Source organism: Arctopsyche grandis, chromosome 5, assembly GCF_051622035.1.
Source record: "Arctopsyche grandis isolate Sample6627 chromosome 5, ASM5162203v2, whole genome shotgun sequence".
Taxonomy (NCBI): domain Eukaryota; kingdom Metazoa; phylum Arthropoda; class Insecta; order Trichoptera; family Hydropsychidae; genus Arctopsyche; species Arctopsyche grandis.
Window position 1 is genome coordinate 10,102,844 of NC_135359.1, and position 26,792 is coordinate 10,129,635.

The window sequence follows — 26,792 nt, forward strand, 5'->3', positions numbered from 1 at the left end:
AAATTAATTAGTGTAATACGGAAAATGTTTTTATTGTACGAGGAAATTCTAAGCCGAGACCTTTGTTCTGTTAATACTACGCTAAAACAACTACAACTCGACAGTCTATTGTGTAGAGTAAACAACGAATTTGCTTATGAGAAATGACTTGGATTATAGTATGAAGATTCTCGAAGAAAAACGTGACATGTAAAGTTACTGACCCACATTATCCTGACGAGGAAAAGCAAGTTCAAAGACAGTCCTGCCATTGCAGCTCCTTTATAAATCCAGTCGCATGGATTCTCTCGCATCCAAACGCACACCATTGATAAACCACCAAACTAAAAGAAGTATTGAATTCATGAAACATGCAAAGCAGATTTATATTATGATGGAAAATTTTTAACAATACCTCGTGTAGTTCCGGGGCATCTGGGTCCGACGGAATGAATATTCTCGCAACGGTCCATATGGTGATAAAAATGGCCGGAGCTCCTGAAAGATTTCATAAATATTATACGAGGTTATTCGAGTAGCAAAAATTTGTTGATCAAATATTAATACGAAGCTGCGCAAATTGCGTAATAGCGAAGGTGAGTTTAAATGAAGTTAATGCTTTCTTTATGGAGATTTTTGTCTCGAGACTGGTCCAAGCGAAAGAGATGATGCTATCTCGTATCTCGGATATTCGCTTTTATCACGGGATACCGACAACGTAAAGGGGTTTTAATTAAAAGAGATGGGAAATTTCAGCTACTAGTGGTGGGCGAAATGACCTTCGAGGGAATATGTTGACCGTGTCAATTTTGTTTACCGTAATCATGTTGTGAATTGATTACCTATTAAAAATTCAGCAGATGAAAGTTAAAGGTCGCCACAGTTCAAGGATTTTTTTTACATAATCGAAATAGTCTCAACTCGCTATAGAATAAAATAAAATGAAGGAAAGCGTTATAAGATTCGCGAAAAAAATCGGAAGCAACACGAAAATATTTAAGATGAAAATACGAATGTAATGGTTTGGTAAAATTTCCACCAGTAAATTTACTTGCAATACGTATTGTGTGAAATCGTGCGAAAATAACGAAATTGAATGAGAAAACTCGATAGCAATTCGACAATTTACTTAGATATACATATGTACATATGTGTGTATATATGTATGTATATGTAGGATGCCTTTACATTTGCGATCAAATTGATTTTTTAGACGTAAAAAATTGTAATGTATAGTATAAAATAATATGATTGAAGCATGTTCTTAAAATCAAATATTAATAACTTACCCCAGCCGATTGTTGCATATACCCTTAGTTTAATATTTTCCCCAGTGAACGTCTCCACAACTAACATGTACAGATATAGCCCTGAAATAAAATATAATTGGTTATTAATTTTTAAAGGCTGCAACTTTTTTAACATAAAAAAAAGAAAAACTCACCTTCGACTAACATCCAGAAGAAATTCGTCAGGTAAAAATATTGAACGAACACGGTAAGTATCAGACAAGAGACGTCTTCTCTTTCCACCACGAGCTGGAAGATAAACGAACATTTAAGAATACTTGCCTAGTATAAAAACATAATACATATTATATAAACATATCTCTATTTGGAATAGAGAAAAACTTTTTCTATTACGCGAACGAATCCCGCAGCCGTCTTCCGCTTGACACGTAACGAAATACGATATTTTGTATACGTAAATGTCAAAAATGATATTTCGCGCTATAATTTCGCAACAGACCTACGTGTATGTAAAAAATGATGGGAAATATTGTGCGAATGTGTGTGACATTTAATCAAGCTCACCATCGAACGAAACTCACCTGTATTGTCAGATTTAGAATCCACAAAAAGCTGAATAGAATATAAGTACACATCAGATTGGTGTGGATTGTGTTTCTTAAACAGCGCAAGTCTCTGTAACAAAAAACGCGTTAATCAGATTAATTTTCAATTCAAATGAATATATGGATCACTACTTATACTTAAATACTAGTAACTGTAATAATATTTATTTATTTATTTATTTATTTATTTATTTATTTAAAGTTTGGACCGTTGTAGCATTACAGGAATTCCTAATGCGCCACAATGGTCAAAAATATAACAGAAAAGACAAGAAACAAAATAATAAATTAGACATAACAAAAACAAAACATATATATACACAAACAACTAAAAATAATAATAATTATTATTATATATCGTTATAATATAGCATAAGGAATGCCTTGCACCTACAGCCAGTTTCAATAAATATGTAAGAAACAACTACAAATACAAAACATCCCTGTAAGGCCCAAATGGGAGAGAGTTAATCAAAATTTCACTCATAAATCACAATCAATCATGAAAACAATGATGAGCGCAGACTACCAGATAAATGGGTTAGAGTAATTTCCGACAATTTACGCTCACTAAGGTGGAAAATATCACATTCAGTCTCGGCAGCAACGATTTCATTAAGAAGACGGATAGCTCTTGGAATAGGAGCCATTCGAAAAAGGACTGTGCGGGCAGGAGGTACAGCCAGCAAATGATGATGTCTACCACGCACATAGTGATTAGGGACATAAAGCCCCAACTGCTCCAGCAACAACGGGCATGACGTATTACCACGTAAGAGCAGGAGAACGAAACGAATTAATGAGAAGTTTCTCCGAAGTTCAAGGGAATTATACCCAAGCATGCCCAAAAGAAAAGGAGTGGGGTAGAGATATGGGTAATACCCATATTCTTTCCTATATAGGAAACGAAGAAATGCTTTTTGCACTTTCTCAATCATCAGAGAGTAATTTGCTTCATGCGGATTCCACACAATCGCATTATACTCCAGCTTACTTCTCACAAGCGAATTGAAAAGTAAGCGAGAAGACAAAGGATTGGAGAATAATCTTGCATATCTCAAAACAAATCCAAGTCGACGAAAGGAAACGTCAGCGACTTTTTTGATATGGTTGTGAAAGGTGAGCTGAGGATCAAAGGTGATACCCAAATCGACAATAGATTCCACACGCTTCAACAAGACGGATCTAATGGAATATCCGTGACAATAGAGTGAATGTGCACGTCCATAGCTCATAATTGCACATTTGTTTAAATTAAGTTCAAGGCCTAAACTAGAACTGAACTCCAAGACAGCGTTAATATCAACTTGAAGGAGAGAGGCTTGCCTCTCATCCTTGACAGCAAAAAATAATTTAACGTCGTCAGCAAACAAGAGACATGATGCATTACATAAAACTCTAGGGAGGTTATTAATAAGAATTGTAAATAGTAATGGGCCTAAAGTGGACCCCTGAGTAACACCAGATCGAGTAAAAAATGAAGGAGATTCATAAAGACCATATCTAACAAATTGCTTCCTATCACTAAGATAAGAAGCAAAGAGTTTAAGAAGACGCGTTGAAAAACCCACTTCAGCTAACCTGATCAAAAGAGCGTCATTATTGACTTGATCAAAGGCTTTACGAAAGTCAAAGTAGGCTACATCAACTTGCTGACCAATGTCAACTTTAGACATGATCAAATGTGTGAAGCAGGCGAGATTAGTGGTAGTGGAACGACAGGGTGTAAAACCATGTTGCTCATCACACAATAATCTTTTAAACTGCGCAAGAATCAAACGGTGAAGGATGATGTCAAAAATTTTGGGAATAGCCGAGATAATAGCAATAGGTCTATAATTTTCAACCTCATTTTTAGAGCCACTCTTATGAATAGGATTGACTCTAGATAATTTCCATTTTTCAGGATAATTACCAGAAGCAAGAATAAGGTTAAAAATAAACTGAAGAGGCTCTAAAAGCGAATTACAGCATACCTTTAATACGTCAGGGGGCACACCGTCAGGCCCAACAGACCCCTTCAGCTTCATAATAGCCATCCTAACATCTCCCAGCGATACCCGCGGAATGTCTATACCGACACCCTCAGTACCAATTTGTGAAGCCAAACTAGCATTAAGGGATGGTTTTCTCTGGTCAAAGACAGAGCTAAAAAATGAAGCAAAAGCATTGGCGATCTCAGGACCGTCAAAACTTTTATTACCAAATGAGAATGAATGCTCAAGACCATGTGAAATATGCTTACTCTTAATAAATCTGAAAAAGTGGTTAGGATTAACCGCAATAGCACTCTCCATCTCATTAAGATAGACAGTATATCGCTCACTCACACCACGTTTCACGATCTTCCTAAGAGCCCGGAATTTCTCATAGTCACAAAATGATTGGCTACGTTTCCATCTTCTATGAGACAACCATTTTGCACGAACATCAGCTATAAGTTTGCACCCAAACCACGGCGGAAATACCCGCCGATGTTGTTCCGAATTAGGATAACTGATGAACCGAGGAACATGACTGTCAAAAATATTATAAAGTGTATAATACAAATATTCAACAGCATCACCAGTATTCATGAGGTACATTTGGCGCCAGTCAATTGAACGAACCTCATTATAAACCAATTCAGAATCAACACGAGCAAAATTCCATCGCAGTGAGGAAACCCCAACCGATGAACAAGCTGAAGCAGCTCTCACAGAAGAAATAAACAAAAGCTCAATATGTAATGCATCATGATATAGGTCCTCAGGGATGATCGCAGTTCCTTTTGGGCATTGGATCATCGTTGCTGACACAACGATGATATATAAATGATGATAATAAATAGTATGTATGCTAATAGATATTATGAATGTAAATATGTATATGTATATTAATCACAGCGTAGTGCACGGGTAGAGCTATTGAAAACCAGTAGAGAGGTCGTGGGTTCAAGTCCCGGTCAAATACGCTGCTGGCAAGATGTTGCGGTTATTAAAACTCAGATAGACCGTCTCTTGTTTGAATTTTCCGATTCACTAAGCTTAATTGTTGTGACGGATCCAATAAATTGTTATCCTTCCCCTTAATTTCTCATCAAATTCTAGTTAGAAGCATCTCGAATTTGTTGAATCTTATGAAATCTACTTACATAAGGTACTTCTCAAAAATTTTCTGTGTATTAAAAAAAATGGTTTTACCCGGCTTCGCTCGGTATTTTTAACAAAAGCTGCTTAAACTTCCTAATCTAATAGTAAACATTCATTTGTTTGTTTTTATTAAATTTAGTTGAATCCAAAAAAAAAAAAATTTAACATCAGCCAATCAGAAACGAATGGTTTTTTATTTATATATTGTATAAGGGAATCGGAACTGAAATTTGATACGGGAATTGGAACTGAAATCTGAATTGGAACTGAAAAAGGAATCCGGACTCGGAACTGAAACAGGAGTCCGGATCCAGAACTGAAAAAGGAACCGGGATTCGAAACTAAAACAGAAATCTGGATCCGGAATTGAAACAGGAACTGGGAACCGGAACTGAAAAAGGAATCCGGATATATATGATGATATGTAAGATATGTATGTACATATGTAATGTTATGTTTGAAAATTTGTTAGTACTTACATTTGTACAAATATAATCTAACCATACGAATCGGTATATTATATAAAAATGGTATGAATACAAATCGTTGATTTTTATTATGGAAAAAAATACTGAATTGAAATTGTAAGTTTGTTATTGTGATATTACCTTATTTCATAATTGTATGCATTTATTCAATTTCATTTGTTTATTTTAAAATATTTGTATGCAGTGAATTCTTGTACAGAAATGCTTTTCTAGTTTATTTAATAAAAGCTCTTGCTTTAATATGCTATATTTCTTTTTTGTGCATAAAACCGTAGAAACTGAGTTGCGAATAAAAATACTCGGAATACGCAAGTCGAGGGAAATTGGAGTTTGCGTTTAATTTTATGATTTACGTCTAAGTTTTCATTATGTGCTGGAAAACTCAACGACGAACACCCGCGTGTTCAAATTCTCCACAATTTCACGAGCATATTTATAATTTAATAAAGTTAAAATCTCTCAAGAATGTTTTCAAATATTGAAACTGATGAAGAAGGGTAAAATTTGAAGAATTAGGAACTGATTAAGTTGAGGGATGCAAGCGCACGAAGCGAGCATAATTCAAGAGGATGGCAGTAAAAAATAGAGAATAAAGTACGATAAACGGAGCTTTCAGGTAAAGAAGAGAATATTTAAAGGAGATGAAAGCCATAATCTTCTTCTCAAATAACCTCTAAAACGTAATAAGATCTTTGACGTTTGTTGTGAGCTTGCCTTACAAACGAAATTTTCAGAAAGTCACACTTTTTCCACTACATAGATTTTTTTGTATGAAAGATATAATAAATTTAAACAAAATATGCGGAATAATACAAATACTTAATTTGACAACAGGTAGTGGATTATTAAGAAATCTACGATAAAATAAAAGCTTCTAAAAAGTATTCCATTCTCAAGTACATTTTAATTTGGTAAATACAATGAATAAAAATAGAATTGCACTATGAATGCTATTATTTTGATGCATCTTATACATTGTATTTTTTTATCATCTCCGGCATATATTAATATAAACAACAAGATGCATTTTTAATATAAATATATTATATTTCAGATACTAATCATAAATTCTATAGAAATTCTATTCATCTTTATAAAATGTGTCTCGGGGCTATATTTGGCATATTTTATTATATCACAAAATACATACATATATACGTGGGTATTAAATATGTATATCTAATTTTAGTTATTCTGAATGGGATATAAAATTCTCATCTCACATTCAATAAAGAATGCGCATACTACATACCGGAAAAAATGTTAAAAAAGTTAAAAAATATTATATGTCCTCGTAAAATTGTAAATTTTGAAAGGATTTTTTTCGATGAAATGCGTTTCAACATCGAAGTGCTCAACTAATGTAGTTTGTGGACAAGTTCGCGGATAAATTGAATTACCATAAACGGTTTTGCTTTTCTGCATTTCTAATGTTTGAATAACAGAAGTCACTTATGTAAATTCAAAAGGCAAGCAGATCGAAGCACTCGTAAATTAATTTAAATTCTCAAATGTTTGCATGCAGATATGATATTATCAACCTGGATGAGACAGCAAAATTAGAAGCACCAATCCAATTTTAATTGATTTAAACGGCACTATAATATAGAGTTTATATATAAATATATTTGTAGTAAATTCTAGTATAACACAAAGGATTAATATTTCGAAATCTTTTTACATCAGCAAGTTTTCACAGTGCTGCTGTCGTTATTGTAAGATGCGAAATTTCAAAATTTGTCTTGTAAAATTTTTTAGGTTTGTCATCCGAAACGGTATTTATTAATCTGCGAAAAGCTTTAAAAGTGAGTCGCTGAAACTTTCGTCATTACCGACAAAGAAATGAAATATATTTACAACTCGAATTGTATAACTTTTTCATCCGGCTGCAAATTTTCGCTTTGTTCCAAAAGTTGAAACGATTTTCTTGAATTTACAGACGAGCTAAGAAAACGCCAAACTATGCGCTTTGCTTTTACCTCATTTAAATAAAACAAACATAAACCTAGAAATTACTTACACGTAGAACATTCTTGCAAAATCACCATTTGTGCCAACGACCACTTTCCAACACATGTCTATTAAATAAGAACGTTTGTTTGCAAAATGTTAGGGAGCTTCTAACTTATTATACAGTTGGGTTTAGTTAAGGGGAAAGTTTTCCTTTGGAGTTTCAAAGTTCAATGCAAATTGGCAGCTGCACGTTCTCAAGCTATTCATTAAATTGAAATGCAACTAAAACTAGAAATTTGAGTCACTTGGGATGTACATAGATGTACGTTTGTAGCTCTCGCCTCAACGTAACAGGGTGAATCTGAGTGGGTTCGTGTCTTTTGAGCAATGGCAACCCAGGACAAATGATCTCAATTGCATTCAGGTTCGTCAATTGCATCCAGGTTCGGAGAATGCAATATACGAGAACACTACTGAAACACTATTTGTCACCTGAAGTAGTGTTTGTGGTTTTCCCGATTTGCAATGATCGAACGCTCGGTCACACAAATTGGATTTGCCGTTCCGTATAATCAGGGATAGACAATTCTGAGACAATACTATATTAACTTAAGGTAGTGATATCTACGTATGTACATAAAATACATATGCATATAAACATATGTATATGTATAAATGTATGTAAACTAAGCCGCAGCGGAAAATGTAAATTTTGGATATCTCACGATAGACTCACATAGTATCAAGAAAACGTTAAATAAAAAAGTCATCGATTTTAAACAATGTCCTGTGCCGTCAACCAATCGATTTATCTCGGCATAAATTTCGAATTAGTTTTAAAAAAATGCTCAATAGTAATGTATTGAGGTTTAAGTGGCTCGATTATGATTATTTTAGATTGATTAACGAGAATTCAAAGTCAACATTTTGCCTTATAAAGCGAGCTACGCCCAAAATCGTCATTTTTATGGTGGAAACGGTTTTTTCCGAAAATCGTCATCTTTTTTTCTTGTTGCCATCATTATTTTGAAAATAAAAGTTGATAAGAGCATTCTATTTTTTAAAATAAAAATAAACATACGAAGGAAGTTTTCCAATAGGTCCATTTTTAGAAATCCAAATTTCTCATTTTTCGCTTCGATCTAATGTACAATACGTACACACATAGAAATCTCCAGACGAGTGCTTTTGCGCCAAATTGAATTCTGTCCAATTTAAAATACATTTCTATAGTATTTTATATTGCGAACGATTGAAAGAGTAACTTTATTTTGAACAAAAGAATAGAACATAAAAATCTGGTCTATTAAAAACTTTTTGAATGTAATATTATGTAATTTTAATTCAATCAAGAAAAAAATACATATCTATATCAATTGAAAAATCATTGACAAAAAGAATATAATATGTACTTGTTTTTGTTTACGAATAACTTTGTTTGTTTTCATAGACTATATATTATTGTTTGTTTTCATAGACTATATATTAAATAAAATCATCATCATCATTTCCAGCCATTCGTCATTAACTATCGGATGAAGGACTCTTTATCACGCTTCCAGTCGCCTCTGTTTGGGCAGCTCTCACCAATCTCATCCCAAAATATTTTTCTGAATTCATCCACCCGTCACCCCTTTGGTCTTCGTTGTATGTATCTTTTACATGCTCTCAGGTACAATTCGAGCACTTCTTACGTCCATCTATCATTCGTTATTTTAGCTACGTGACCCGCCCATTGCCATTCCAATCTCACAATTACATCAACCACCTTTGTCATATTTCTCACCCACGTATTCCGATTTATATCTTTCCTCTTTGCCAAATATACAGAATTTAATACTTCTTTGTGCACTGGACTTTATGCATGCAGCGTTCAATGCCAAAATTTCACATCCATCATCACTGGCAAGACACATTGTTCAAAGATCTTTTTCTTCAGGCACAGTGGGGTTTTAGATTTGCAAACGGCATTCATTCGCTCAAATTTATCCCATCCTAAGCTCATATATTTTTATTTCTTCTTTATTACCGGTCGAGCAAGCTGGATTTACTAAAGGCAGGGGCACACGAAAACAAATTTTAAATATACGACAAATAATCAAGAAAATTCGAAAATTGAAGGTTCCCGTAATACGTTGCTTCATATATTACACAAAAAAATTGAGTGCGTCAATTTGAACTGTCTATGGTATGTAAGTTGTAGAAGAGATGGGTGTCCCAAAATAATTAATAACACCTAATAATGAGTTTCTTACGGAAAAATAAGAACAAAAACATAAAAGAGGTTTGTAAAGAGGAGTCCGACAAGGATGCATTCTGTCTCCTGATCTTTTTAATACATTTATATATGTACATATGTATATGGGGACTACATAATGAGAAAAGTACTCGACGGCTGGGAAGGTGGAATAACAAAAGGTGGCAAAAAAAATGTCTTACATAAGATTCACGGAATACACGACCTTAATGGCGGAACTACTTCGTAGAATAGATGTGAACATATATAGAGTAGACACCTAGGTCTAAAGATAAAAAAAATAAAACAAAAACCCTATTCGTTGACAAATTTGAAACTTTCATTAAATCTAACGCCCTAAAATACTATGAGTAAGTTGACGACTTTTAAGTTGAGTAGGAATGGCGAAAACGGCGATAGTAAGTGTGATAAAAATATGCAAGAACCGCTCTATTATGAGTAAAATGAAAATACGTCTGTTACGATTTCTAGTGTTTTAACGAGACGCACTAACATTTCCATCCTCAAAGAGCTGGCAGTCTCATAGAGACTCTCCACAATATCTAGGAAAAGGGTTTTTTCTTACTTTAGCCACATGGCCATGAAGAATGTAGAGAGTCTGGCTGACACCGGAACGTTGGAGGGAAGGCAAGCGAAAGGACGGTCTCCCAAGAGATGGTCAGACCAAATCAAAGAACTGATGGGATCATCCCTTAACGCTGCCTTCAACTTGGCAAAAATGCAACCGGTAGGAGTGGAGGCATTCAATAGATTCCAGACACCAATGGATACCCCGAATTTTGCGATAGACAAAAGCGCCTCGACATAAACGCCTTGACATTACCGCGCGGGGACAAAACCACCCCAGCAAAAAGCGCTCGGCGACAAAACCACCCCAGAAATAATGAAAATATTAAAATATCAATTTCAACTTTATGTCTCTCGAGGTTTTGTCACCGCGCGGTAATGTCGGGGCTGCTATGTCAGTGCGCTTATGTACCGAGCGGTTTTGACTGGACACCCACCACTGACCACGATACTTAGCATTGAGGAATAAATCAGCTGATAACTAAAAATAATTTTATGTGATGTATGCATGTAAGCTTATTGTAAAAAACTAAATGTATGTAAGCTTATTGTAAATCATATTAACAATTAGATACAACATAACTTATTATTGAATACTTATCTCGCAGATAAAATCCAGTGAAGAGATATACTTTTAGCCGTGAAATGTCAAATCTGACATATTTGGCCCAAAATCAATATATATCGTGTATTACCCTACAAGAAGCTACACGCCAAATTTGAAATTTATATATACATATGAGAGTCAAAAGTATAAATATTTATATATTAGAGATAACGAGAACCAATAGAGAATTTTAATAAAATATAGAGTGAATTATAGGCGTTTAAACAATTAAAATCTTATATCGCCATATCAAGGCGAACAGGTTGGAAGATACGGGACGAACGCTTATTAAACGTCAGGAAGATTTACTTTCCGCGTGTTTAAAACGCGTTGTATACGATATTTTATCTCCAACGTAATGGCAGACGATACATTAACGTGTATTGATGACCAAAATGAGCAATATGGCAAAGTATGAAAACGATCGGATAAGAGATAAAAATGACCACTGACACGAAAGCCATGTGAAACGTAAAGGAGGTATGTAAAAATAAGAAGAATCACCAGAAATGTCAATGATTTGACCCTAGATATAAATAATACTAAAATAAACTATGTACTTCAAATGTCATATTGTCTAATGTAATACTATCGGGAATGCATGTACATATGAGTATTTTTTTTTTAATTTTACGTATTATAAGCATTTGTATTGTATGCTTTTTGAGTTCCTAAGAATGATACTTGAAGTTTGAATATACATATGTATCTACAAACATGAATGTGTGTGTATATTCTTGGCCGTTTCTAATATTTGTTTATAAACAAATTAAATTTAACCAATGTGTGATTGAAATAAAAATTTTAGTAGCATGCATACATATGTTATACCATTAACATGATAAAGAAAAAAGCAATCCAAATATGTTAAATTAAGAAACTTACTTGAAATAGACGAAAATGGTGACTGCCAAAAGTAATGCCGCTAAACTGAGACTGTATCCAGCCAAATACAGGTGGCTCGTAAGTTCTGTACTGGGTCCAACGATGGTCGGATGAGTTTTCTCTTCGCATCGCGAATAATCAGTATAATTATCCCATTCTCCATTTTCCGAACAGAAGCGGGTTGCATTCTCTGTAAAACAAAAAGAAAAATTAAAAATAATATATATGTAATATATAAACACCGTATTTAACCCCTGACTAGGGACAGATCACGGCCAAAGATAAATGTTTGAATCGGGCTTATTGAATACGGGGATATGACATTAGATACCAGACAATATATAATACGAGCCGCTTTGACATTGTACCTATATTATGACGCAATTGAGAGGGCGGTTAAAGGGTTGGAATTGGAATAGTGCCGACTGATTAGAAATATATGCCGTATATATTATATGTATGTATATCAAATTTTTGGATCGATATTACTTTAATTGACGTAATAAATCTGGCATTATTTTTTGTATAGGAATATAATAATACTATAATATATTGTTTTATTTCGTTCAAATCATTATATTAAATACAGAATTCTAGCAATTAGGAACGTACACGAGAAACGCGTTAATTGTGTGCCGTTTCTGAACGCTCTGGTAGACGTGTTCGTACAAAGCATTAAGTAGAACCGAGGCAGCCGCGATTATAGGGTTGAAAGCTTCGGGACCCACAAACGCAGAAATGTGGCACTTCGGTTCATTACAGTGCCGTGTGAAAAACGAACTGTCATATTTCACGGAAAACCTGCGCATGTATGTAGCGAGAATGTTGGATGCTGGGTACATTAATAAATGCGACTCGCGTATACCTCCAATCAATGCTAACAGAACGTGTGACACGTGCAAATGTGTAAATGTACACGTGGCGAGTGAATGTCGAGACGATTCCTCCTACTGTAATTGTTTTGTTTTTATTTCGTCGAAATTAACCTACTTTCGGCTATTAGAGCTAAAAATAAATCACAGAATGTTGTATTGATTATACCGCTAAATTAAATATTTACCTCGATGTGATACACTTATGGCAGTGTTTCGAATATTGACTTAGCTACTGATAATATGATACTATTAGAATTATTTTTGGCTATATATAATATGGGTGTACCTCACGGGCCGGAATGTGAAATTACCGAAAACGCAAATATCGGAAGGCAAAGATCGAAAATCAAAAGATCTTAAGTCGAAAGATAAAAAAAAAGGGTGCATGGTAAATGGTACATACTCACTTAATTTGCGCGAGCAGGATACAACAGGAACAAGAGGAACAGGATTTTCCTCCCGTTTTCTGCGCGTGCACATTGATACGGGAGGAAAAGCCTGTTCCTCTTGTTCCTGTTGTATCCTGCTCACGCAAATTAAGTGAGTATGTACCGTTTACCATGCACAGGAACAAGAGGAACAGGATTTTCCTCCCGTTTTCTGCGCGTGCACATTGATACGGGAGGAATTTTAACATACATATGTATGTGATGCAACATATTCTAAAATTATATATTTATAAATTTATGTATGATCATATGTACATACGAGTATTTCGAGATATTTGTATTTGTTAGTTTGTCCATTTTGTAAATTACAGTTTTAATTTAAAAACACAAAATTTAGTATACAATTTCATAGTATATATAATGGTATGCAAAATTTTCTGTTTCATTTTTAAGTCTTTCTCTTATTTTTTTTTCCGATGTTACTCTGAGCAATTCCAGAAAGTTTTATATAAAAATAAAAGCAAAAGCCAGTTTTGTTGTCATTCATCATTTATGAATGTCAACAAAATATACGTATTTTAAATTATCTACAAACATACGAGTGTATTAAGGATTCAAAAAATACTGAAATTTATACCTACTGATTTTTTTTACCGTTTCTATTTGTAGTGGTATCTACCGGTTATTGATTTATTTAAGCAATTTATTTAATTAAATTAATTATCAATAAAATTTTAATTAATTATATGTAGGTTAATTAAAAATGATTTAAATCAATTAATTTGTAATTAACTACTTTCTTAATTACAGAATAATGTGTCGAGTCCTTCTACATAGCCTTAATTATTGACAAACGAGTGTCTAAAAAAGGCATTCTTTTTATGAAGATTTTAGTGGAAGGGATGATTTTATTCGTATAATTTAGAATAAATCGGAAGGTAATGAGGCTATTGTTAAAAGTCTGTTATATAGGTATATCTATTATACATACATGTATTCGAAAATAGTCTCGGGTAAAAGTACAATATTTATGGTTTACTTAATCTTTGATTGTAAATTTAGAATATACTTAGAGGCTCTTTTGAATGGCAAATCAAAAAGGATGTTGAATGTTCACTCATTTTTCGACTATTCAATACAATTCAACTAACATAAAATTGAAATTAATATATTTCGGTACGAACGGTAGTTAGTAGTGAATGACGACTTTTGACTAAAAGTTGATAGAACCGGTTTTGGTAACTTAGAGGCTCTTTTGAATAGCAGATCAAAAAGGATTTTGAGTACTGACTCAACTATGTACATAATCCATAATAATTAACCGACGTAACATTTCCTTCTAAATTCAAAACAAATGTTCAAATTTCTGTCAAAACAACTGACATACATTTTAAATTATTATATTTCAGTACTATTGGTAGTACCAAATGTCGAATTTTGACCCAAAAATTGGTGGAACTGGTTTCAGTAGTAGCAGTATTGGAATCCCTAATGTGTATGTGTGTTATGCAATAGCAAGGATCAGCTTAATTTATTTTTGATATCTCAATTTGGTCGATTTATTCATTCTATATATACCTATAAGTATATATCAACAAATAATAGTTCATAAAAAATTCCAATACACACGTGATTGAAATTTTTCCTTACTTATGTTGAAAAATGTTCATAGTATAATCAAATAGCTGTTTGAAAAGTATTTGTACTGAAAATCAAGGTCTTTCATATATATTTTTTTTGATTGACAACTGTATTGCAATTTGTCTGATGGAAATTTTTATCATTGTAGTATACATAATAGAAATTTTTTAATATATGGTAGAAGGTTAAATAATAATAGCCGTTTTATCTGCCGCGCCTTTAGCTAAATGACCCGAAAAATATACCTACAGGAAATTTTTTACAAAAAGCTACATAAATTTCACACATCAGTTGATGTATATATTTTTCAACGTACGCTTTTTATACACACATTAATCAGATTAATGTGATCTTGCGTTAGATAGCACTGTTTATCTTTAAAAACGAATGCGTGGTTTCATATAAAATAAAAATTTGAAAAAAATTTACGTCCTATCGATAAGAATTTCAGTAACCGATACTAAGCTTCAGTTCGATAGAACTAACGGTGTTCAAACAATCCCCAAAATACACAGACACACACATATTTTTTATAGATCATGAAAACGTGATCAGTAATCGATTCTGAGTTCAAATCAGTCAAAATCTCGAGTGCGAATTTTCGCATGATCACAAAACTTCATCTATTGTTACTACGTACAAAGATAATGTAAAAAATTGTCATCTAAAATTAAAATACACGAATAACACTTTTTAATCTTACATATATTTGTTAAGCTCGGCACAAGGCACACGAGTCTTTCCGGGATTTCCCGACGATAATTTCCACAACGTGATTTTCCCAGGGAGTACAAAGTTGTTGAAACGAACATTTTAATCCACCGCACGCATTGTCCGCACAAAACCTTTTATTTTTTTGACAAAGGTACTCAACAAATTTGAGTAAAGCGAAATGTGGCAAAGCTCTCAGATTATTATTAAGTTGGACATAATGCGGATAAGCCTGTTTTTCAATATGGATAATTTTATTTTGGATTTAATTAAGTTCAGACTTCAGATTAAATACACACAACTACATATGTATGTAGTTAATGTTTGAACAATTACCAGAAACAAATTATTATTCATCTCTTGTACAAACACATATGTATATACGACTCCGTTTGATGATAAATTAATACCGGATAGGGAAAATCACTAGCCCGGAAAATTGCTGTGAATCACTGTAGCACAACGAACGTTTAACGGTCCCTAAGGACGCATGACTTAAATTGTGTTGCAACCTAAGGCTAGAAAAGCTTTTGACATAAATCACCATCTAAATGCATTCAATAAAAAATATTTTTAATTTAAATTAAAATTTGCTTTGATTCTCTTCTATTCTATATGTACATATGTATGTGAATGTTACAGTCCAAGTGTACATTTCTTTCATTCAGGAACATACCATTTTTTTCATACACGAACGAATCTGGCTATTTATAGTGTACACAAAAGCACAAACTATGTTGTTTTTTTATGCATAAGTTTGAGTATTCTCAATCAAAGTATTATGCTTACCCTGGGTTGCAATATTTTTAATATCAGCGGAAACAGGTATTATGACAACACTGTGATGTGGTTTCCATAAGATTTCCCTTTGAAATTTTGACAGCTCAAAAGTTTTGATAGCTAAAAGTTTCATGCTACACTGGTGAGTCTATTTGAAGATAGCTTTTGATGGTTAGTTATATATTGTATTATTGTTATTGGTTTGTGTATACTAAAATCAATGTTTGTATATATATTTTTTATTAATATACATATATCCCAGGAAAGCCTAACAGATAAACTCTTGTGCGAATTTCTGGCCAATTGCATAGTGACAATTATACAGTATCATAGACACAGAGTGGGTATTATTTCAAAATGTCAGCAAATTCAAGATGCTTATAAACTCGAATTTGCGAGAGATAAATAAGATGGGTTTTATGTACATTATATATATATACAAAAATACATAAAAGAAACATAATATACATATATGTACATATACATATACAAATTCATATATTCTATTTATTTTTTAAAAACGTTGTCATACATTTATTTATCCATTATATTTTACTAGTGTTGTACCCGATGGAATATCATTGCATGGTTGTTGGCATATTAAAATAAAAATAAAAATAAAATAAGAGAGAAAAAAAAGTAAACACGAAACAGAAATAAGATATTGAGAAAGAAGAATTACAGAAATTATTTAAGTTTAAGAAATACATCAAGCTTATTCATTGGGAAGACTATTCCAAACTGAAACCACTCTGTTTGAAAAGACGGAATCTCTGAACAATTTAGTAGATTTTTCTTTTTGGAATCTAAGCGAGTGTCCTCTGAGGTGATTGTTTTCGTTGAATGTAATAAGATTGGACATTTGATATTTATAATGATTATTTAGTATTGTAAAGACTTCGATTAGTCGCCTCTTATTCTTCTCGTCTCCAGTGTAGTGAGATTCATTCTTTTCAATATTTCGTTATAAGAAAGTGAATTAAGTTCAGAAGGAATCTTTGTAATTCTCCTTTGAACCCTTTCGATACATGTAATATATTTTATAAATGAGGATTCCATACGCTAAAAGCGTATTCTAGTTTAGGTCTGATAAAAGTTTTGTATATTTTTGATAATATACATAGTTATGTTGAGAAAATGGAATACACGTTTTATTACATACAAACACTTTTTCACAATATGGTTAATATGAGAGGACCATTTTAGGTCGCAAGTGGTGATGATACCAAGGTCTAATTGATGTTGGACGCAATTGATGAAATGGTTGTTTATTTTGTAGAAAAGATTTGGGTTATTTTTGCCTAGGTATAGTATAGAGCATTTTTTAATATTTAAAGTTAAAATCCAAGCTTTTGACCACGTGTCAATTTTAACCAAATCGCTTTGTATAGGGTTGTTACCTTCTGTGTTGGAAGGAAAATAAAGTTTAATGTCGTCGGTGAAAATAGAATATTTACAAGTGAGGTCGTTGGCTATATCATTAATAAAAATTAACAAAAGAATTGGGCCTAAAACTGAGCCTTGATCAACGAAGGCAAGATCTTGATCAAGGCCTTGATCAAGGCTCAGTTTTGATCAACGAACAAAAACTTACATACATACAAAGTCTTTTTCGAAATTATATATTAGATTATATATGTATTAATGGTCTAACTCAATAATGCTACTGCTACACTCAAATCAGCCAGGAAGGTCAACAGTTCCAACATTTCAATGACAGTCAAACTACAAAATGTTGACATTATTGATGGTAATTAGTAATTGCGAAACACTAAAGGTTTTATTCAATTGTTGAATGAATTTTTCACTATCACGTATGATACGATTATATGAATGAACTATGTAGTATTTTCATGAATGAACCGGAGTGAAAATTTGGACTTTGTCATATTTATGTACATACATACATAATTAAGTATCCGAGTCTGAAGAGAGATGAGCCTCAAAAACTAATCTTGCGTGCTGTTCCCGAAATCGGATATGGAGACGGATGTAAATCAAAATTGTTTTCTCGTATTGTGGAATTAGATGATACGCGTTTATTTCTCGTCGAAAATGTTTGCGTTCCATTACAAGACAATGCTGAAAATTATTTAACACGTGACGAGACCCTGAGCGTATCGGAAAAGTAAATATTTGCACGCAGATCGTCCGATATTTGTTTAAGGACAATCGCACCGATTGAATTTTCCATAAAGCAATTTCGTTCATTTGTTCTACCGGGTGAGTGTGAGATTTTATTTGGTGCGCCTTTGATGTAATCGTTCGATTTTTCCATCCCTTATTTATTTTATTATCGTATTTGCTTTTTAGAAAATGAAAACAACATAAGTACATATTTACAATGAAAATAATAATAAAAATGTATTGAATATATAAATTGGCGTTATATTTTCGCATTTAATTATATAAGTTCTTTAATTACTTTTAAATTACAAGTTAAATTTAATATATGTATATATATAAGACCTATGGCAATTTTAGCATAATTACTTACAAACTTACTTGACTAGTTCTCTTTGAACGGAAGTGCTTTTTGATAAAATTTATTTTAGTAAAATTGTATCTGTGTAGTTCATTATTCAATTATTTATTACAAAGATTTAATCATATTTTCTTTAACTTCACTTCAACTGAAGGCTGTGGGAGCAAAAATCTTATCTTTTGTACATTATAAAATGAACATTATTCACGGAAGCAGATTGCGCCGAGTAATTGCTTCCACATTAACAAAGTTCTTAATAAAATATTTACGCTAAAATACTGAGAATACACAGCAATATTTTCACTAGAATGACTTATAGAATATGTATTTTTTTTCTATTTAAAAATAAATTGAATAAAAATATATTTTCATATACGACATAATTTAAATCATTGGGTTGGAAAAAGCATTGGATTGAAAAAATTGACAACCAGCATTTTAAATGAAATTATATGTATTGAGTTTTCTTATTATATTATATATTCTTGATACTATATTTTCACATGAAGTACAAATTATATATATAATACATATATGTATGTAGATATTGATCCAATTGGGTTTGGTTTATCGCAAGCACAAAAGCTTCAATTTTATTGTCTATTATGAATATTTTTTGTAGCACAACTTAGGTTTCACAATGCAAATTTTGTGCTACTATCTCAAATAGACGTACATACATACATATATACAACTATAATTTTTATTTTAACAATTAAAATGATTTTTTTTACTATTTAAAATATAAATGTATAAATACGTAAATATTACCTGAATGTGAATTCAATGTAATACATTAGAGCAAGAATATTTTTCTTTTTATTTTTTATTTATTTTTGACAGGAAGACCGCAATGCACCTTCCTTGATAATTAATTACAAACAATGCAGCATTTTATTATTAAATAAATCACTGTATTTCCAGAAGCTGAAGAACACGATTATTTAATTAATTAATTTCAGAATTAATCGATTGAGACATCTATGGATTTTAGATTTGTACAATTTTTTTACAAATTGTACATACAATAAATACAGAAGATTGGTGACAACAGGAAAGATGATATTTTCCAATTTTGAGGAACCGTGTCAACAATGATCAGATAAAATTGGCAAACTCTGATAAGAAACGATCGATTTGGAGTCACAAATACCCCCAAATCTAACCAGCAGTATAGCGGATCTAACCTACTGATCACTTGGTGCTATATACATATGTACATACATTACAGTAAGAAAACTTTGTAAAGACGAATGACTCGAATAATTTATCCGCTCTCCAATCACACCTACAAGTATATCCACTTTCCTATTGGATTGGTCCAAGTAAGAGAGCCATGCGGAACTAACTTCAAAAAGCACTTATTATATAAGTGTAAAATGTTCCACTTACTAGTTTTTATTCGAACTTAAAATGAAAATCGAGACGCATATAAAATTTGAATTGAAGCGTCTATTTACATTCTAACCCGGTGTAAAGTTCGAAGTTTAAAAAGCTGTTTTAAATTCGCAGAAGTTCTTCGTACACGTTACCCAGTAAAAGTTTAGATAATACTTATACGTGCTCGATCAGAATAATGTAGCAAGTTTGATTGGCCAAAATCCACATGAAAACCTTTTAAAACACGACTTCTGACTTTTGTCCGACTTACTACAATGATATATGTATGTACAGGTTTAATTCTACTAAAAGTGAACGATTGAGATATTATGCCTAGACGAAAAAATTAAGGTGAAGTTTCTGCCGAAGCTCGTATTTATTCAACGTATATGAAAAAGTTACGTGCGGAAAGAATTGCAAAAGCTTACCGCTTGCGTCGTCGGAAAGTTTAACAATTCAATTATGCGTCTGAGCTTTCTTGTGAACTCTTGTTTTTTTATTTTTCCTGAAAAGGGAACGACGAAAAAAAAAGCTTTGTTGAGAAAAATAAAACAACACTTTGAGCCAACAGAACGAGTTTAAATGAATTTTAAACGTTACCTAATATTAACACATCAGATGCAAACTCGAATATTACATGAAAATTATAAAACGAACGAGTTTCTGCTTAGCGTCGAGAGGCACCGGTTTCGATCCCATGAGCTGACCTCGATTGAAAAGTATTTTTCTAAATACATCTGTAGTGCTGCTGGTCAGACTTGGATATTTGCGACCATCGTTTCCTATTGTTCCTTGGATATTTGCGACCATCGATTTCATTGTTGAAACGGTTCCCGTTTAAAAATTGGCTAAAAATCCTTCCTACCTACTATATCACCATTATTTGAGTATGATTAACGTACAAAAAAATTAATGTACAATTCATAGATGTCTCGATAATTTGCGAGTTTTTCAGTGTCTCGTAATTCAATGACTTGTAATAAAAATGCTGCATTGTAATTGTAATTTGTAATTGGCCAGAAAGGCGCATTGGGGTTTATATGTAAGGCCGTCCTGGTAAAAAAAAAGAAAAAAAAAGTCATACCAGAACTTCTTTATTAAATATTAAATAACACATAATCCATAATGAAATTTGAAAAATACATAATACAATATTGAATTTTGATCGTTAAAGGTTTGATTAGGAAGAAGATGATTTATTTTCAATACATTTATTTATATATTATACATACATAATATTTGAATTAAATTATGTAAGTCTAGTTTGATGGTAAAGGGCTCTCATGTTAACGTTGATGTGGCTTTGATCTTGCATTTTACTCCCACATAGCCTGACTTACGTCATATCAAAATGTCACCATTTAAAAACGCAATTTAATCCCTTAAATGGGTCTTCTAAATCAAAGTTGAGAACCATTTCGTGGAATTTTTAAGCTAGAATTAGAGGTTGAGAAAAGGTTCCGTCTATTTTTTTAGAAAATAACTGAAAAACATTCTAGCCGAAAAAAAAATTGTGTTTTGTCAGTGATGAAGTATTCATACGATTGACGGACAATTGACCGAACGGACACTTGGCCGAACGTTCATAAAGTCGACGGGCATTTGGCCGAATGAAAATTTTTACTGTTTGAATTTAAAAGAAATATCAAATGTTTATGATATGTGGAAGTAATTCTTAAATACATATGTATCTATTTTTAGTGATTTTTGAATAATATCGATACATAATTATGAATTTTTATCGTTTTATATATATAAAAATAAAAACAATTTGCACTTTTTTTTAAATCATTTTCAAATAAAATTTGTATTGTATTTAGTAAATAGTAGTCGATAATAATGGCGGAAGATCCATTTACTTATATTGATGACCAAAATGACCAAAATGACCAATATGGCAAAGTATGAAAACGATCGGATAAGAGGTAAATTGTCCTCTGAATTGTAATCGTAAGTGAAACGTAAAGGAGGTTTGTAAAAATGACGTTGGCTGGCGGCACCAAAAGTATGTGTGCGCCATTATTGAATTTTGCTTTATTTTTTATACTATTTTTAACACAGCGATTATATTAGAAATAAAATAATAATATGCAACGATATTTTATCTTTTTACAAGCATCTTCTATGTTGCCTTCGCTCGTTCGTCTGACAACATTTGGATTTGATATCCTACATTCTTCTGATCGTTTTGAAACTTTGCCATTTTGCGCGGTTTGGTCAACAATATATATTTAAATCAAATCCGCCATTACGATGGTGAAAAATAATCGTAATAGACAAGTTTAAAAAATGCTACAATTTTGACTATCTTGACGTCTAATGGTAAGTTGCCGTATTTTTTATTCCTTTCCGCCACCCTCTCGCTTTGTCAGATTTTAATTGTTTAAACGCTTATAAATTTTTCTTTTTCACACTATATCTTATAATTATACTAGCTGAACCTGCATGCGTTGCAATGAAATGCGTTGAAAAACGCAGGCAGCGAACACATTAGAAATTATTCAATTATTTGTTTATTTTACCCTAAAAGCATTTGAAATTATTGACATTTTTGAAATATTTGAACGGTTTCAATGAAAATCGGAAAAATTGGCAAACTCAGATAAGAAACGATCGACCTGGAGTCACAAACCAAAAGACCTTAGTGGGACTCAAACCCGTGACTACTCTGCATAATATGCATAACTATTATGCATATTCACAAAATGTCTATACCCTTCAGGTATAAACACAGATTACCTAAACACAATCTGCTTTGGGTCATCCACTCTATGAGTCTTTAATTAATATTATGTATTAGATGTATTATGAGCATTTATAAGGATTGTATGTAAATAGGTTTTTGAGCTCTTTTTCCTATTATGCTGTAGATTGACATTAGAATAATATAATACTATGATTACTAAGCAAATTAAATTAAATTGTAAAATAGAAAATGATCAGTAGATCAGTAGCTATTGAAATATATATAAGATGTATTGTGAACAGAATTTCGTAATAATAAAAAGCATTTAAAAATCAAAAAAATGCATATTATGCAGAGCTAGTCTACGGTGCTGATTATATAAAATTAGTTAATTATGTTTATTATAATCTTTAAATGTTTTTATGTAGCAAAGTATAGAGCAGAAGTAATCAATTAAGATAATTCTTATGAACTTTTCATTATTTTTTTGTATTCTTTTGATATTTTTTTATTTGGCAAATCCTTCTTAGCTAGTTTTATTTTACTCAGATTTTTCATGCTATCTGAAGATACTTGTAAATGGCTCAAGTATAACTATTCATTTTATTATTTTTGTATTAGCTGTAAGTTTCTCTAAAAAAATGTTAAAATAAAATAAGATTAGTTAGTTTGGCAGCATTAGATAATATAATATAATATTATTTGTAATAAACATTTTTATAAAAGACTGATCTTATATATGTATGTAGTATGTTGATAACTGCTTCGCCTTTCAATTTATGTTGAGTGTCTGGAGCAGAAATTGAGAAACATATTTCGTAATAAAAAAATTCCAAGTAATATTAAGGGTCGAATTCGTTACAGGAAGTTTTATTCGTATATCCATTTTTATTTCATTTTTTTTTTTTTTGAATGGGTTTCTTTGTGTCCAAGGAAACGAAGTTAGGGCACGAATACCGGACGCGGAATTTACGACTCCCGCCGGAAGAACACTAAAAGCCGACGGTCGGGAAAGGGTTAACCGCATCGCGTTACTGTCAGAACAGGGAAGGAGAGCTCAGACGATACCGAAGTCTAGAAAGGCCAAAGTCGGTAGGTGTTCATTTCGTCCGATTAGCATTATTAGGTCGCCGAGACGAGCCGGGTACTTCGACGCCCTTTCATTTCCTGTTTTCAGAGCTTTTCATCCGGCGAAGGCGAAAAGCTCTCCGGTTGGCGCTGTAGAGCACTTCCGGTGCGTGGCAGGAAGTCGATTTTCCATAGATGCTTTTAACCAACCTTGCTACCGCTCAATTATGACGTGATCTGGGACAACTCCCAACTATTATATTATATTAAGTGCCCCTTTATGGAAAGGAATACTTTATCATACATTGTACATACATACATACATATGTATGATAAAGTATTCTATATCAATAATATTCTTTAAACTTTCATTTATTTAATACTAGCTGTATTACCCGGCTTCGCTCGGTGTTGGTAATATAAACCGCTTAAACATGACTAATCTAATAGTAAACATTTTATTAAATTTATTCGAATGGTTTTATTTTATATAAATTTATTTGAATACTCGTTTGTTTTTTTTATTAAATTGACTGTCACGAACAAGCAAATATATATAGTAAGTCTCTTATAAAAAAATATGTGTACACCCCCGGCGTCTGCGCCCCCTAGGGCTCCACTCTCAGCGTCTGCGCCTCCTAGGGGGCGAAGCCCTAGGGATTCGCCCTCGGCGCCTACGCCCCCGGAACTTCGAATCCTTTGAATCGGAAAAAAATGAATTATTTGTTCGATGACGTCACGGATTTCTACGAACGAAGGATACATTCATACATACATACATAAAAAGTCTCTTTCAAATTATATATTAGAAGTGATATTTTGAATTGAATATTTCCATCAAAATATGTACATATGTACATGATCGGTCTCCGTGACGAGACAGAATGTTAAATTACAGAAAACGCAAATTTCGGAAGGCAAAGATCGAAAATCGAAAGATCTTAAGTCGAAAGATCAAAAAAAAAAAATGGTGCATGGTAAACGGTACATACTCACGTACATACTCACTTAATTTGCGCGAGCAGGATACAACAGGAACAAGAGGAACAGGCTTTTCCTCCCGTATTAATGTGCGCTTTACCGTTTACCGTTTACCATGCACCATTTTTTTTTGATATTTCGACTTAAGATCTTTCGATTTTCGATCTTTGCCTTCCGATATTTGTGTTTTCTGTAATTTAACATTCTGTTTCGTCACGAAGACCTGCACATGATCACATACCTCTTTTTAGTTCAGAAACGATTTGGCTTGAACGAAAGCTTGGGTTTTTATCCAATCGTTTTCAAACTTTGCCATTTTGCTCGGTTTGGTCATCAATTTAAGTGGAAGTCTAATCCGCCATTACGATGGTGAAATAATCGTAGTAGACACGTTTGAAAATACTGCGTCGTATTACACGGTAACGTTTATCTATCACATTATTCCTTCACATCGGTAGTCTTCATTACTTTTCGCCCTGCCATATCGCTGTCAGATTTTGATTGTTTAAACGCCTATAACTTTTTTCTTTTTTCACTCTATATTTTATAAAATTTGCCTCATAGGTTCTCATTATTTCTCATATATATTTTTAGTTCACTCAAAGTGTTAATAATGAATGTTATCGCTCTTACAGCCAAAATTTCTCGTCTCACATTTGACAGGTATAGGTTAGAATTAAACGTCACTCGACTCGACTCACTGTAACCGCGTTGGACCGCTTTTATATCATCACATACGTACTTACGCGGTTATAGTCGAGTCGAGTTCACGTATATAAAATATACATTTTGTTTGAAATGACTATAATAAATGAAGCTATTATTATTTCTAACGATGTTCAAAGATAAAATGTACAAAATAATTTCAACAATAATGAAATAATTGGCTTGTATTTTTTACTAGTACTAGACTGTTCTTACTTGACTTTCGACTTTTTCGTCTGATTTCGTCTGACGAAATTTGGGTTCTTATTCCATCGTTCAAAGTTTGCCATTTTGCTCGATTTGGTCATCAATATATATGGAAATCAAATCCGCCATTACGATGGTGAAAAATAATCGTAATAGACACGTTTGAAAATATTCCATTATCGTTCTCGGTGACATCTATTTGCCGTATTTATCCACTTTGCCGGATTTATTCACACTGTTCCGGTGAATAGTGTGAATAATTATTTTTTTTTGCCACCCTCTCGCTATGTCAGATTTTAATTGATTAAACAAACGCCTATAACTTTTTCTTTTTTCACTCTATATTTTTCGGGTCAGAATTTCAATGTGCTTGTTGTCAGAATTTATATTACATTGGTTCGAATTTATATCATACGGTCAGAATATAAATGGCCAAAATAAATATTAGTTGGTCAGAATTTATATTTGATTGATCAGAATCTGGATTGGTCATAATTTACATCAAATGGTAAGAATCATTCCAAATGAAGTTCATAATTTTTTTTCAGTTGGAAATAGTGTTGATACTGCTGCAACGTTGAAGATTAGTACAACTGGTCGATTTGTCATTTGCATCTCGGTTCGGCAGTTTCGTTAACTCCTACTCAGAATTGAAAACAATTTTCAACAGTTCAACTATTAAACTTTCACTACAACCTCCCCACGCTCTTCGACTTTTGACTAAATAATTTGATGCCGACTGCTCATTATGTTGGACTGTTTTGACCTTTTATTATAACCATTATGACCATTCATTATTTTAATTATGACCATTAATTATTTAAATTATGCTCATTATTTTTGAAAATTCTGGCCAATTATTATTACCATTCTAACCATTTATTATGACCATTCCGACGATTCATTAAATTAATTATGATCATTCATTAGTTTTATTCTGACTATTCTATTTGTATTCTCGCCAATTGATTTTTATTCTGACCAAAAAAGTTGATTTAAATTCTGACCATTTAATTTGTTGCCGAAAATATAATTTTTGTAAAACGGCAACTCTAGTATTTTCTTTTCCACATAAAATCTTAAGATGGGAGTGTGCAGTTTCATTTTAAAGTACGGTCAGGTATTTTTTGATATATTTTTAATAAATATTAGCCTCTTGTTA

General features: G+C 32.5%; 1 protein-coding gene across 3 annotated transcripts in view; it reads right to left on the minus strand.

The window, feature by feature from the left end:
- Positions 1-26,792, minus strand: part of Dh44-R2 (Diuretic hormone 44 receptor 2) — a 95,280-nt gene that overhangs the window by 8,297 nt on the left and 60,191 nt on the right. For all 3 annotated transcript variants that reach the window (XM_077431015.1, XM_077431016.1, XM_077431014.1), the window contains exons 3-8: positions 11,723-11,912; positions 1,811-1,904; positions 1,424-1,517; positions 1,269-1,349; positions 395-477; positions 204-323 (exon numbers count right to left, since the gene is read on the minus strand). In XM_077431015.1, the coding sequence (XP_077287141.1) occupies positions 204-323; positions 395-477; positions 1,269-1,349; positions 1,424-1,517; positions 1,811-1,904; positions 11,723-11,912 (662 nt within the window). The remainder of the gene's footprint in view (positions 1-203; positions 324-394; positions 478-1,268; positions 1,350-1,423; positions 1,518-1,810; positions 1,905-11,722; positions 11,913-26,792) is intronic.